At 39.1% G+C, this 16,142-nt stretch overlaps 1 protein-coding gene across 1 annotated transcript in view; it reads right to left on the bottom strand.

Moving 5' to 3' along the window:
• Nucleotides 1-691: 691 nt before the first annotated feature.
• The window catches only part of LANCL3 (LanC like 3), a 36,059-nt gene continuing 20,608 nt past the window's right edge, over nt 692-16,142 (bottom strand). Inside the window, exons 2-5 of the mRNA XM_033051199.1 lie at nt 10,401-10,524; nt 9,160-9,357; nt 7,992-8,199; nt 692-6,983 (exon numbers count right to left, since the gene is read on the bottom strand). Of these exons, the coding sequence (XP_032907090.1) occupies nt 6,824-6,983; nt 7,992-8,199; nt 9,160-9,357; nt 10,401-10,524 (690 nt within the window). The 3' untranslated portion in view covers nt 692-6,823. The remainder of the gene's footprint in view (nt 6,984-7,991; nt 8,200-9,159; nt 9,358-10,400; nt 10,525-16,142) is intronic.

Genomic DNA, 16,142 nt, shown 5'->3' with positions numbered 1-16,142 from the left:
TGCAGGTGCTTGGCTCATGCTCAGCTGGCTCTGGTGATAGATCTTGTTTCTTCTTGCCTGTTCCCAGGTAACTGCTGATCTCCCTGTGCGGGTTAGCTACAGACCTGGGACCTGCAGGAGCACAAGAAGGCAAGGAGGAGTCTCAGATATTATTAATGGGATGACACTATTGGCTACTTCTGCTTATCTGATGCTGTTCTTTAATGCAGATTTGCACAAAAAAAATGTCAATAAACACTTGGCCATTTCTTTGCTGCACTGGCAAATCTGGAGTCCCATTGCTCAGCTCAAGTTGAGCTCAGCTCATGATGACAAAGATGGAAACCTTGTAGTGGGCAGGCCGAGGTGAATTTAATGCTTGTGTCCGTCACTGAGAATGGAGGGGTGTTTCTGGAAAGGGAAGAGGCCATGAAAACTGAGATTTAAGCAGACTGACAATAAATACCTGGAGTGGGAAACTTTAATCTACAGGCCAAAAGCATCCTGTCTTGTCTCGTGGGAAACTACCATGAGGTAATTTACTTAAGCACTGTGTGCAGCCTGGATGATTTATCTCATTCTAAAATGATTTATTTTACTTTTGATAACCACTGAAAAGCTTTTGGAGCACAGAGTCATGACTATTTTGGAAGGAAGAGTTGCCAGCACTATGAAGGATAAGCACAGAAATAAACAATCCAATGAAAAATCATAATGTTCAAGGTTGGATTTTTATTTAAGGCAAAATATAATCACAGCTTTAATATTCATGATATAGATATACACAGTTTGTTCTGCCACTATGAAGCTTAGTATTATCACTGCTTTTAAAAAGCTATAAAATCTAGTCTCTATCATAATCTACCATACAAAACTAATACAATAAACACATTCTGAAAGATCACAGTGTTTAAAATATTAGAAAAGCAGGGGTCCTGCTTTCAAACAATAAGGTGCATCTCTAAAGAATCAAATCAACCTTGATTCTACAGGCCTGTACCACATCATGGCTGTGAATGGCTGTAACACTGAGAAACCAATCTAGGGTGTGGCACGTACTCAAGGAATGAACATTACACACTGGAATATACTGAATAATCAAGTGTCACCAACACAAACTAGACATGAAATAATGCCACTTAAGTTCCCTGTATTTTTTATTTGTATTGGTATTCACGTATATTGCAGAGATATTGAGATAAAATGTGTATAAATTGCTATCAAATAGGGCCCTGCATTTGCAAACACCTGTGCTTTCCTCACACTATGCAAACAAGCCTGACTAATTCCATGGGACTCATGTGTAAAGGAAAGTTTGTAGGCCTGGGGTTTGGAATGGCATAGTTTTACCCCTGTTTCACACATGTGGAAGGAGCTACTTTACATGCCTGGAATCAAGTGGAGGTTCACCACTGACATCAGCAAGTGGCCTATCAGGCCCTTAAAATGAGTGCAGGAGGCCAATTCAGTGGCAAAACCAAACCACTGTTAAAGGAAATCCTTCTCTCTTGTGTGGTCATGGTAATGAAGACAGAAGCAGAGTTAAATTTCTGGTCAGACAGCCTTTCTCTTCTATATGATGTAAAAATATATGTTAGACTAGGATCTGGTTTTTATTCCCTGTAGGATATAATTGACTTAAGGACTTCTACATAGTCATACAATACTGTTGCTGACTATCAGTCCACTATAAAATCTCTTGTATTCAAATATCATTATACTGAGCAAAAAGAGTTTTTAATTAATTTTCTGCCATTCTAGGTAGTATTGCTGTATTTGACCTAAATGCCTCCATCTTCTCTTTGAGTCATGCAATGAGCAAAGTCAAGGGACTCCCTTTTAAGCATTAAAAATAAATATGGCCTTATGTATTTTCAAGCAGACTGCTGTTCATAATTTTTTTTGAGAGCATAATGTCGAATTTCAAATATATGGGGTGTAGGACCAATGGTGACAGTACAAATTAGTCAAGTTAAATAATTCACAGGCAGATTGAAAAGTTGGTGCTATTGGCTTCTTGAATGTAATTTTTTTAATGGCCCCATCATGGACAGTGCAAATCACTTCTGCTCCATTAAAAGATAGGAGTAGGCAGTAGGTTCAGCTACAGGCAACCCCTTCACAGGCAAATGTTTTTTAACATTTGATGACTTTGCTATAATGGCAATGGAGTGCTGTTCAAGGCAGTTGAAACTGCACAGTGCTTGCTGTACCACTACTTGTGCCATGAAACACTGTGCTATTCCCTTGGAAAATGCCTACTTACATCTCTAAATTGCTGTATTGTTTTGTGGGCCCTGAGCATTTTTGGATTATGGCTTTAAAGCATGTTGTTCCCCTCATAGTGGGATTTTTGGTCATTTTCTTATTTCTTTTCAATTTAGCTTTCTGCTGCTATTACTTAGTCTAAGACATATTTATATAAACTGAAATGTCTTCTCAGAGCAGTCCAGGTTGTGCTGTCAGCCAGCAATTATTAGTTCTTCAGAGCAAGATTACTCTTTGAAAATCTATAGGGCAATTTTAGTCCTGATATACTAATCTTCCAACAGATTAGAATATGCACTCATGTCAGTGAATATTCAAGGTATGTAGAAGATTACTGCACCTGAGATTTACTTGGCAGACCTCAGAGATCCAAAGAACAAGGATATATTCTCAAAATGCATGCATACACTAAAATAGGTCACTGTTGGCATAAAACATGCAATATGCTGGCAGATGCTGTAACTGTATATGCAGAAAACTATGTGAGTACAAAAACTTGATTGCTTATCAAAGTTTCCATTTGCACATATTGCCCCTCTACATTTCTGAATACAGCAGATGCCCACAGTTTGGTTTTTCCCACAGTATTAAAAAACCAATCAGTATTCTTGTCGTATTCTTCCCATGTCCATATATAATCAGTATTAGAACATCAAAGTGGCATTACTTAATTTGACAGAGTAGCAATAAAGGTGATCCCTTTACTTGCATTCCCTTATGCATATTTCCCAGAACTATTTAAAAGTGTATTTTGGAATGTTTAGCCATTTCACTTGGTTTTGATTGTCCTAACAGAACTGAAACACTGGAGAAGTGACCATGCTCCCTAGAAAGTCTCTCTTTTGTTTAATGAACTAAAACACCAGTGACAGTTGTTATATAGGATAATGATTTTTCCTAAGCAGGTGGGAAATGACACAGCCAGGGAGAAGAGACCATCTGGGAGCATAAAATAATGTAATGCAAGTTAGCAGACCACCCTGCTTAAGCAAAAATCAATCAATCTTATTTTCAAGAACAAAAGACCTGGACTGCTTCTTCAGCCTCCTCAAGTTATTTAGAGGTTGGGAAACAAAGGCAGGGAAATTGAAGGCAATAATGATGGAAACAAAACAGTGGCACAAAATGAACACTATTATGGCAAGAAGTTGTTGAGTAGCAGGTAAAAATAAAGATATATTTGCTAGAACTGCACTGTTGATAAAACTTACTGCATCTGGTTCTATAAATTCTGAAATCAATATATCTGGACGCTACAAATCTAGTTTCCCTCAAAATTATTCCCTGACAGGAATCTATGGATGGCAGGCTAAAAGTCATGAACAGTATATAGCTCCTTAAACTGATGTGTAATCTACAGCTTTACTCACCAACAGCACCACACAAACACAGGTACATCACAAATAAGCACCAATACCACATAATGCATCCTCTTCGCTTTAACAGCATAAATATTATTATATCACTTAAATTCCTATTGCCTACACTTTAGAAACTAAACACAACCAAGAAACTAAAGTGCAAACATGACGTAGTTACTTTGTTTTACACCCTAAAAGAGGCTTCTCGAGTTTCCCACAACACAGTCTTTTGTCACAGCACCAGGGCAGAATCTGTTCAGGAATACATTTTTCAGTCCATAAGGGCCCAATTCGGGAGCAGGAGGAACCAGCATCCCATGGAGAATGTCTAGCAAAGGTTACAAGATTGATTTCTCAAAGCAGGTAGAAGGATACACAGAAGACCTTACTTTTTATTACACTGAAAAGTGCTGACAGCTCTACTCAGGTTGCTATTCTGTCAATGTCTTAAAAGCAACAAATAAAGATTGCAACAGAACATTTGTAACAGCATACATAGTACAGAGAAAAAAAAAAACAGGTAAGGCAATAAAGAGGGGAAATATGAAAAAACCCTGCTCATTTAATGAGTGGCATTTCCAAAGAGCCCTGGGGTGGATTTGCACTGTATTCAGAAGCCGTGACTGCAGCACATCTAGAAGCCACCTTAACCCAGCCAGGTCGGGTAAGAAAAGCCACAAATCTCTGAGAGTGAGCTCACACTGCCATCTCTGCTGAAAGAGATGAACAAATATGTTCCAAGATTTTACCACATGTCCCATGGGACTGGATGTTTGTGTGCTGCCCTTGCTGAACCCACATACCCTGCAGGGATGTTTGGGACCCAGATTTCAAAAACTGGGTGGTTCAATGAGTTTTCTTATTGTTGAATGGACTACCTCTTACTCAAATAATTTTCTTTCTCTCTCAAAACATGTGGCTTCATACACAAAGAGTGATTGCAGGGACAGGAGATCTGTTGACCATAACAGAAGATCAGAGTCTTCTCTGAATGTGAATTGGGAGAAATTCTACAAAGAGAGACACACAGGAAAAACCACTAGAAAACTGACACTGAGCTCAATGTTTCTTTCCTGGCATTTGTGAAGAATCAAATTTAAAAGAAGTGGATAGGCCAAGTTTTACCTTCCTTAAACTTTGCTTTAAGATGCTTCCAGTTATGAAATATAGGGGCCAAATGCATTACAGGAACCAACTAGATAAAAAATCCCAATGGATTTGGGATCTTCATTATTGCCAATAGGCTTTGCTCTGATCTAACAGGAGCATTTCCACAGGGCTGGGCAGAGCACACTCCCATATCCACTGACTTCTTGATTCAGCCTCATGTGTACACCCTCCCTACGAAATTCATCCCTCTGTGTGCACAAGTCTCACTGCTCAGAGTAACCAAGTAAGTGACACCAGTGACTTTCTTAAAAGACCATCTAACTTTTTAACTTGTGTTTTAATAAACAATAATGTACATTGAATTTTACCATTTTCATTCACTAAAAGATACCTAAATTCTTGCCAAACTGATACAGAACTGCATTGCTTTATTCACCAGTGAAATATGGTCATTTCTGCAATTAAGTAATTAATTAGAGCCGCACAGTGCAAGACAGAGTAATAGAAATCCGTATCTGCAGCTCATAATAATGCAAGCCATCTCATTAAAATAACAGTGGCAAGAGCGGGAAGAGATTATTATATTAAAATGTGGAAGGATTGCAAGACCCAGCTCCAACTTATAGCCTGATCAAAGCCCACTGAAATGAAATGGGAACTTTAATCCGTTAGGCATTAAAAATAAAGAAACTGTAATCTCCTCCAGCTGAGAATGCAGGAAGAGGGACTGCATTGTTTGGCAGTGCATGTACAGCAGCTTTTTCTCTCTAACCTCAGTTTTTGGCATATTGGTTTTCCCAATTTGTCTTTAGAGATATTATTCCCATATAAATAAAAATAAATAAATAGTAAATAGATTTTAAATACAGATATTAATTTTCTATTTTTAGTACAAATCTATATTAGTGTTTTCTTTAGCTTTCAAGTACCATGTCATCATATCTATAATACATAGAAAACTGCATATAATTGCAACTATGAGCAACCCATTTATTTCTATCTAAATAATTTTCTAGCTAAAAATCATTTGGGCATATATATTATTTTGTTAAATAGGAAAAAAGCAATTTTGAGTTTTGTTAGCAGTTTTTTTCTGAGGCTCACTATGTCATTCCGGTGATTGTATTCACTTTGCAGGGTTTGTAGTGAAGAATTCATCAAGGAAAATAGATTTTCCATCATCTGAAAAACTTGGGGTACTGTTCAGAAATACTGCTAAAAGTAATTAATTTTTAAAGGAAGCCTTTGTATCACTGAAAATACTTATCTAGCAATGCTGTATCATGAAGAAAGCATCTGCCCACTGTATCTTTGCTACAGAACTTTTCAATCCAAGTCTTCTGCATGGCTCCACCCATCTTCCATGTGACTAGGAAAATACTGACAAGATGTGACAGCTGCAGTAAATCAGAAAGGAGACCAGCTCCTTGCCACAGACTGAGCTCTAAAAGGAAAGGTCCATTTCAGTGCTCATTTACACAGGTGAGACTCCACTTGCTGAAACGGACTGTGAAACTGCAGCCTGAACACACAGCTATCTACAGAACTGCCATTACACGATGACCAAAGAGCTCAAAGATACAGAATTTCCTAATACATTTTACTAAAACTAGCAGATGTGGTTTAGGTAAAAAAAAATCCCAGATTTTGCCTTTGTGCAGTGCAGTGACATGTCTACAACACCCTCCCCAGTTAGTGCATTGTTCCACAAATGGTTTTTGCAGGACTCTTTTATAACTTACTGGGTACATCACTATTTCTTCTTTTCATGTCCCTGCAATTCTACCTTGCCTTTTTTACACCAAATTAAAAGTTTGATAATGCCCCTTTCTCTCTCGCTTGAATAATTAGATAAATATCTATGACATCAGATTCAATCAGCTCCCCCATTTTTTTCCCCCCAGTGACCCATTTATTTTTACCACACACTTTCCCACCCCCCAAGCCCAAGTGTGTGTTGTTTTTGATCTGACTCTCAGCTACATTAAGGCTAGCATTAGTGGTACCCCATCTCATTTTGTAAATAGCCTGTCTTGAAAAGTAAGTGGAACTGCAGGTGCCCTCTCCCACTGCCTCAGGGATGTGGCCCTGGAGAACACCAGTCTTTAGACAAAGACACTGAAGAGAGGAAACTCGGCTTGGTTGGGTTGCAGCAAGTCAGTCAGGAAACACACAGTTCCTGAAAAACCTTCATACAGGCTATATACACTTTCTAGTGCCCGGGAACCAGACTTAAATTCTTCTGTAAATAAGAAATCTGCAAACCTAAGAGAGAAAAAAAAAGAGTTGTTATTACTTTATGTCCCTCTCTGTCTGCTTGTTGTTTGGAAGCATCATTTTAATAACATTCAGTAGTTAAAAAAAATAGAATTATCAGTATTTAACCTTTTCTGCAAATTTACACTATCCAATATCCACAAGAAAATGAGGTTCATTAGACCCAGAAGAGACAAACCTTTGCAATCTGTGCGTGCATTATGCTTGTATAAGAGCTATAAACTTTTTCTGATTTCTGTAAGACATATCATTACACAAATACTATTTGACAACTTCTAGGATGAAAGCAATGTTTCACATCAATGCAACAAACTCTGTAATGCTGAAATAGCTACACAAATTAAAAAATAAGCAAAGGGCTGAAAATCAGTCATCTTAATTACTATACCACTTCCCCTTGTTATTCTGTGCTGTAAGGAAAATGTGGATAGATGGAACGGTACATTTTCAAAGAGACACAGTAAACTAGAGATACTTTAGAGGCAAGTTAAAGATAATTGCAGCACCATGACAGAATTTTCACCAGACCACATATGCTTGTGGTCCAGCCAAAACAGAAATAACCCCTCAAGCTAAACTAAAGGTGGGAATGATAAATTTTAAAAATATAAATAATTGCACACCACATCCTGTACTTACTTTCCACTTCTAGTAATACAGAATAGTGTTAAATGCTCTGAAAAAAATCCTAACAAATCATGTTTTACTCTACTCCTGGACTTGAGTACACAGTTTGTCTGAGTTCTGCCATCACATCAGGATGAGACCTGGACACTTGTGATTCCTCCACATCCAGCCCAGCTCCCTCTGAAGGAATGCAGGTTCTCTGGAATGAGACTGCAGTGTTCCCACAGAGTGCACCCACCCCAGAACTCATGGCTAGACTTGACTCTGAAACTTAAACACTTGAGTTATATCCAAGGGTAGTGATCACAGACTATGCTTTATAAATGTTCCTGCAACTTTCTAGTATTTCCCTAAATCAGCAATGCTCACCTTTGTGCCCTGTATATGTATTTGGAGTTCCCAGTGAGCCTATACAGCAGCAGGAACACATAAGCACTGCCAGCCACCCCGTGGCATATTCCAGGGCCCTTCTTCAGCAGGCCTTTCTGCCAGGTGAGCTCTCCACAGCGGATACAAGTGTCCAGATATTGAGGCTTCTTGGAAACCAGGTAAGCTTTGGCAAACAGATATGCAATGCCTAGGAAAAGAGCAGGGAGATTGTTTTTTGATAAGCACGCCAAGGGTTTCGCAGAACACAAAAGAATATAAAGATTAATACACCAAAAAACTGCAGTCTCATGCTCTACATGTCAGCATAGCCTCTAAACACTCCATGTGGAGGGGGGAGTATCTGCCATGCTGAAAACACACAGCAAGATGTACTTATCCACCTCCTGTGATAACACCACTTTCAATCTTCTCAAGGCGTTATTGAATTTCAGGGTTTACTCTAACATTCCAGACTTTCATCACTTTAAAAGAGCAGTCACATTTTTGCCTTTAAGCAGTAAACTCTCAGCACTGTCTCCTATTGGCTCCAAACCCCCATTCACCTTACCTGCTTACACTGACAGAAACACAAGGATAGGCAAAGATATTTTTTTACACTGGTAACAGATACAAACTTTTTACTAAATGACAAAAAGAAACTCATTTTTTTCCTAATGAGGCCTATTCTGCTTTATTCTAGTTATACACAGTTTTGCATACTAACTTCTGCTAAAAACCCCAACTATTAAGCTTATTTTTAGGGGGGACTTAAATAAATTAGTCATAATCTTCACCAGAGCACTGCACAGCTCAGTTCATGGTAACCTTGTGAGAATGCACATGACACATAACCAACTCAAGTGCCTAAGGAAATGTTTAGGTCACTTGTGGTCTGAATTTAACAAAAACTGAAGTAGCTGGCTGAAGTGTTCTTGTAAGCTCCACCTGTGTTATTACCCAAGAACAGTGATGGGATGCAGGTTTTTCTGGGGAAGAAAAATGGCAATTAATGAATTTCCACACCTCTAAGTGTAACTTCTTTATGTCCTTTAGGATTTTGTCACTTTGCTAAAATTTAACCTGAGATTATCTTCTACATGGAATCACCTAATGTGGAAAAGCAAAGTGATCAGCATCTGGCCATGCATAGCACCAATGGGAAAATAACCTGGAGCTCCATGGCACCAGTGCACCAGCTCGTTCTCCCGCTCGATGGTCTCCCCCAGCTCAGGGGGCCAGTTGCTGTTCTGTTCCTGGTCCATCAGGAAATCCACACTCTGCCACACCAGCTCCTGATCTGCTGGCTGCAGGTACTCATAATAGGAGAGCAACATCTGCAGGATTGAGGACAGCCCATGTGCTGCACCTGGAAAGAACAGAAATAACTCAATTAGAGGGTGGGTTTAGGTCCTGTCTGTATCTCATTGCCACTTTCCCTTGGGACAGATTTCCTTGTCAAGAGCATGGCTCCTTCATCTTCTTAGTGCATACTGGAATAGTGCTTGGAATAAAATATTTCTAGGTGCATAACACTGTATTTTACTACTTCTGTCATTTCTAGTTTCTCTAGCTTTGCAAAAATATGTATGAATTCCTTCTGCCCTCATTCTGATATGACTGAAACTGACTGTATGCAGTTAAATTGAACCTGAACTGAATTCTTACTCTTCTTGACACACTGCTGAATCTGGGCCATATATCTGCATTTGTTGAATACAAATTGAAACTGGGTCATAAATGGGTATTTCCCAGTTACTGACTGACAGTATCAGCAAGCTAACACTTAAATTTCAGTGCAAGAACTGTCTGTACCCGCCAGGGTGTGTGGAACACACCACTCAGTGACTGCTCTCTCTGCTCCCCTGCTAGGGAACTGTGACCCAATCTCACACCTTCTGCAGTGATACTGAGCCTTGAGAAGCCCAAGAGGGCCCTGCCCAGTGTCCTTTCACCACTGCTTCAGGTGAGCTCCAACCAAGCTGTGAGAGGAGCAGCTGCCACATGCCTGAGTCACAGTGCTACAGCCAAATCCTCTCTGCCAGTCCTGCACAGCAACAGCAGCTCACAGAGAACATCCCTGGCAGAGCCCTGAGCAACCTGCTCCACAGACAGACACCCCACCTCTCACTGCCTCTGCAAGGCACATTTATTTACCAGGGCAGGAAGAAGAGGGAATGAAGCTGCTCCCCTGCTGCAGCACAGGCACCTGTGGCATTCCCCAATGCTCAGCAGCACCAGCCCTCCCCTCCAGCTGCTCAGTCCCACCTCACAGCTTAGGAGGTTGGATGATCCCAACTGGCTCAGGAGAAATCCCACATGGCAGATTTTATCTATTTTATTTCTGAAGTGCCTACTAGCTCAGCATCTGCACACAGCACAGTCTCAGAGGTGTTGGTGTGTTTTACTCACCAAGATACTCTGTTCCATAGTAGGAATACATGAGTGGGACTGGTTTCCTCTTCTTCACTGCATATTGTTTTCCTGATTCCAGTATGGCCAGGCAAATTGATTTAATTTGGGCTGCAGTCAGCACCTAAATAGAAAACATCAAACAAACATCAAGTCTATTATAATGATTTCATTTTTTAAAGACATTCTTCAGGGCTCTGTTTTCTTTGCCAGTGCACAGGATGCAGTACTGCCTTTAATCTTATAAATATGCTGTAATGTACATCATTATTAGGAGTTCCTTACATAACACACTTGATTTACATAACATTTCTCAAAACCAGAGTTTCATCCTGTCTCAGGAAGTGAATGTCAAATCTTTAGCTGCACGGATGAGGTGAAAAGAGGCCCTCTAAGAGTCTTTCCTTCCCAGAGATCCTTCAGTCTGATGGAAGCTGACAACAAGCAGCAGGCAAGCTGCAGAACAGCAGCCTCCAGACTGGAAGAGGAATTAGAAGAAGACAAAGGAAAAGATTAAAGAGGTAAATATTACAGGCTTTATTGGGACACACCATGCTGGACAGATTTTTCTAGAGACAAGATTTTAAAAAAAAGGAAGCAAGGAAGGGTTACTAAATTGTTACTAAATTACAGAAATTACTAACATGTATGAGGGTTCAGAAGCCTCTTACTAAAAGAATCTGCCTTTCTTCATACAAGAAAATGCTAAGAAAAATGAAGTGCAAGACAGGCTTCTATGAAAATAGGCTAGCTATGCGTGTGGGACTTTAGCATCACAAACAGGCTAATGCAGTCCCTAAAAATGACTAATGCCCTACTCTTAGAGGTGTCAGAAGTAAGACTGACAAATCACATATTGGACCAGACATTAACATTTCCATGTTAACAAGCTGAAGCATTCAGTGAGAAATCAGTTTTACACGTTTTAACTACAACTCTAATTACATGCAATTCACCAGCAATCCTCTGTGTCAGCCACACCTGGACATTACTGACCAATACCTTTGCCAATTAAATAATTTAACTGAAGTACTGTTTTAGCTTTAAGGGAAAGCCCATATGGCAGCAGTACTTTGAAGAAATGTATCTCAACTTGTGAAAAGAGAAGTGAGGAAGAAAAAAGGCAAAATGACACGGGGAGAAAAAAGGAAAAGGCTGTACAGATAGTCTTGACAAAATAAATGGCAGTGCTAAAATTAACTGGAATATCAGAATAATGTCTTTGAAATGTTTCTGAACACATTTGGGTTTGCTGTAATTTGTATTATCATAGGATTTACACTTGGTTCTTCAAGTTTAAAATATACTAATAGCTTTAATATGGAAACAACATCTGTTATAAACTATATTTTCTCATTTGGATTGTAAAAGATGCTACAGATAATTAATATCCCTTAAAAATTGACTGAGAACTAATGGCCTGAAAGATCTTGTTTGTGTGTCTCACCTTGCTCCACGATAACAAGGGATTTTATTACAGCTGCTCCAAATAACCCTGGTATTTGTACAACCTGGAGAACAACCTAGTTCTCATCTTGATTAGTGCACTTCAATATTACTGCAGTAGAATTAAGTAAACCATTAACATCTGGAGACTTCACTCATTTCCAGTCATTTTAAAATTAATTGTTTTAGCCTCACAGAACTTAAGGGGATGGTTTGAATCTAAAGCAAATGAGGAGAGCAAAGATATGGTGAAAAAGACTGAATTCTTTCCAGAGGTCTCATTTTACTGTCTTGAAATTTGGGACCTATACCTCTGAATTCCATACCTTGTAAAAGCATTAATAAGGTCATTCTTTAAAAATAATTTGAAGGGTAAGTTCTACTAATTGTAATTCTGAAAGGCAAGGGCATGTGGGTTAGAAAAAATCTTAATCAGTTCATTTTCTGTAGTAAGGATTCCTTCACTTAATATTAGCTAGCTTTCACTACAAACCATGTTTTCCTAAGCTTATTTTTATGTTCAGCACATTTAATTTTTAAACTGAACTAATGACTGTTTTAGAATGCTGTTTGTGTATTTTAAATGGATATCAAATCCAGCCTTCCACAGTGCTGCATAAAGAAGTATCAGCTACATGAGAATGCACTATTCACTGTTTTTTAACATAAAGTAAGTGTAAAAAGTCAGAACATTTGAGCATTATGAATGCCTAAGTCTATGCATAGACTTATGCATGCCCTTTTGGCTGGCATAATAAAATATGCTAATGAATGTCACCTCTTTCAGAGTGCAAATCAGCCCATGTGCAAAGACAGACGAATTTAAAAGCATAAATGAATGGTAGAAATCAACCCACCTGACCTACTTCCACATGACCAAAGACAATGGGAAAGAAAATGACCTGTGTATCTTGAAACAGCTTTATTTCTGGCCTCTTGGACTGATCTTTGGGCTTACACCAGGTAGATGTGTCCTAATTAACAGCTAAATAAATAAATCTTTATATTGACTACAAATACCTCTTCCCAGATCACTCAGTCCAGTCCAGGTTGTTGCCTGTTTCCCAAAACATTTAAATATGAAGGACTTGCATTTGCTCCTTATTCTGGGAAATGGTTGAGTGGAACAGAAACTCTCAGCATCACTATTAGTGGCCTGCCAAAGGCCTGAATAATCAGCAATAACATTTAAGATCTCAAATGGTGTGACACATTTTACTTCAACCAATTTTGTGTTAAAACCTCCTTAGATTTCTGTCACCTTACAAAAAAAAAAAAAAAATCTGTGGTTTGTCTGTGCATGCTTCCTCACAACAGCTTTAATAAAACAGCTAAATCTTATGGCCAAAAGAACAATCATAAAATACATTAATCATAACCACAGACAGTGCAACTGTGGTGCCACAAACTTCATTTTCATTACAGTGTAGTTGCTGTGCCTCCTTGCCTTGGGAATCACTAAAGTAATGTTTAATTAGGGACAGAAAAGAAATAGACTGATCATCCTCAAGGCTTTGAAAGGATAAATTGTATATTGATATCACGTTCTCTAGAGCCATCAGATGCTTTGATGCAGAACAAAGCCAATATGAGAATATGCTACCTAGAAAAAAAAATTTCATGCTTGAGATAAGATACATATTTTGAGAAAATTCTTGAATGTCACTTAATACAAACATACATAAAATCATTCTTTATCATGTCAGTACTTGAATGGAAGACTAATGACACTGTTATATTGCTAGTGCTTTAAAATTTCACCTAATTCCTTTTTGTATTCTTAAAGACATCACAACCTGCTCTACCACAGAATTACAGAATGGTTTGGGTTGGAAGGCACCTGAAAGACCATGTAGCTCCAAGTCCCCCACCATGGGTAGGGACACCTTCTATGAGACCAGGCTGCTCAAAGCCCTGTCCACCCTGGCTTTGAACACCTTCTCCACAACAACCTGTTCCAGTGTCTCACCTCCCTCACACCAAGGAATTTCTTCCTAATATTTAGACCAAACTTGCCTTCTTTCAGTTTAAAGCCATTCCCCGTTGTCCTGTCACTACATGCCCATGTAAAAAGCCCCTCTGAATCTTTCAGCTGTTTATCAAACACACACACCATACATGTTCCTTTTCCTGGTTAAGTAGAGGTGGCCTGGCCACTTTAGTCAAGAGATGATTTCATCTCAGTTGATGTTAGAAGTGTTCATTTTAGTCTCCTCACTAGATTGAAGTTTGGAACACATGCATTCCACATTCTCCCTGCAATTTCTGTATCAATTTGTTGCTGGAGTTCTTTATTTTCTGTTTTACATCATTGTCAAGTGATGCTGAGCGTTGCCAAATAATTGCTCCACTCACACTGGTGACAGCTACATGTTACTTAAAGTACAACACATAGGCAGCACTTTAATACTTCCTATTTGTACCACTGTCTGTGTTTAGGAGCCTGACTTGCAGTAAAAAAGTCACTGTGATTGTTCACAAAGTCCATTTTTCTCTGGTGCCACTGCAGACAATATGCCTGTTCCCATAAAGGCACTCCACAATTTTGTGAATTATTTAAGGCAGGTCGTTTTTTCAGTAAATCCCTGTTAAAAGCCAGCCAGGAAGTGCTATGTCTATGTCTATGCAATCACAGAGCATCATTCTGTTTTTTGTTAGCAATCTCTCACCCTGAGATTGTTTAGTTGGAAGTCAATAATTTCACAACTCTTTTTCATCTACTAAAAGAGATTTTGCAATTATTGGTTATGACAGTGCTAAGCCCCATGTATGTATTTTGAAAACTGTAGACAGAAATCTTGACCTTGAGGATTAGGCAGAAAGCAGCAGGATGAGTTCTTCTGATTAATGTTTCCAATACTTTTTCATTCCTCTGAATGCTTGTACAAACCCCTTGGCTCATTTAGAAAACCACTGCTACTTCAAACTGCATACTGTATGGAGTGCATTTGATGATTGTAAGCTTTTAATTCTTTTAACAGGTCTATATTTATTTCCTTAGAGCTCTTTCCTGTGACAGAAGGCATTACTGAAGCCAAGTATCATTATCTTTTGATAGATGTGTTGAGCGCTTTCAGGAGGTAACAGCTACAGTTACATTATTGTGGGGAAAAAACCTTCTATGCACATAAAAACATTTTATTATACACCCAACACATCAAATCTCTCTCTGTTACACTTCTAAAAAGCCATTTACATGAATTTGATCGTACACTTCTTCTGATGCTGTACAGAGTGTCAAAATAAGCTGAAGAAAATGGGTCACTCTGTAAAAAACATAACAGGAGCTTTGCCATTGCTCTCCTATGCTGGTAGCCCAGCAGAGGGAGCCTGTGAATTAGTTATAATAACCCCAAATGCTGCAGAAAAAGATACACATATTTGTGTTCAGCAGGACAGCAGACACTGGAGTCAACTTGGTAATTTCATGATACTCACTGCAGCACATGGTATTTAAGTTCATTCCTTAAGCCTGATCTTTTCCTGCCAAAGACAGGGACTGGCATTGTTCAGGAATCTTTCCATGCAATGTCACAGCCAGGGTTATCCCTTCCAGAAGATGATGATACCTGAAGCCATGGAGGAGCAGCAGGTACAATAACAGGGTCTGCCTCCCCTTAGTGTTATTCCAGTTTGATTGATGTACCTCTCCTGTGGCACAGTGGGAAACCCAGCTCCAAGTGCACAGACACAGATGCTTCCCTCATGAGCACTGTCAAGTACACCCTTCTTTTAAAGATAAAAAATATATGGTTTTAAATATCCTGAAAACTTTGGTCAATAAATCAGGTTACTTTCAGAAGTACTGTTCCTAAGGCAGTCTGTTTGATGCTGTAAGAGCACCATGTATTATCTTGAGAGTGTACTTCCCCCAGTTTCTCACACTGACACAACTACATGACAGTGTGGTCAGACTCAACAGCTACTACTGTGATTCTGCCAGTTCACTGGAAAATGATACTTGACTGCAGTCTTGAGTAAGTCAGACTTCCCTATATATCCCACTGGCTGGCATTGCTTGTTTTAACATGTAAATTTGGGTGGTTTTGAGGTTTGCTCTTTGGCTCAGCACCACGCAAACAGCAAAGCCAGTCCTGTCCTGTTCTGTGGGTCACTAATCATGACTACAATAGAAACTGAAGGCTGCCTTTATTCCTGGTGAATCAGATTACTGGTAAATAACACAATACAGAAGTTCTGTTACATTAACAGTACAAAACTTCCACAGGTCCTACTTGCAAGGACTGTGTAGCACTAAACCCATCAAATGCTGCTGTTAAACCTGTCCTTCAGAAG

This window comes from Catharus ustulatus, chromosome 2 (assembly GCF_009819885.2).
Source record: "Catharus ustulatus isolate bCatUst1 chromosome 2, bCatUst1.pri.v2, whole genome shotgun sequence".
NCBI classification, from domain to species: Eukaryota; Metazoa; Chordata; class Aves; order Passeriformes; family Turdidae; genus Catharus; species Catharus ustulatus.
This window is presented reverse-complemented; position numbering and strand designations above follow the sequence as displayed.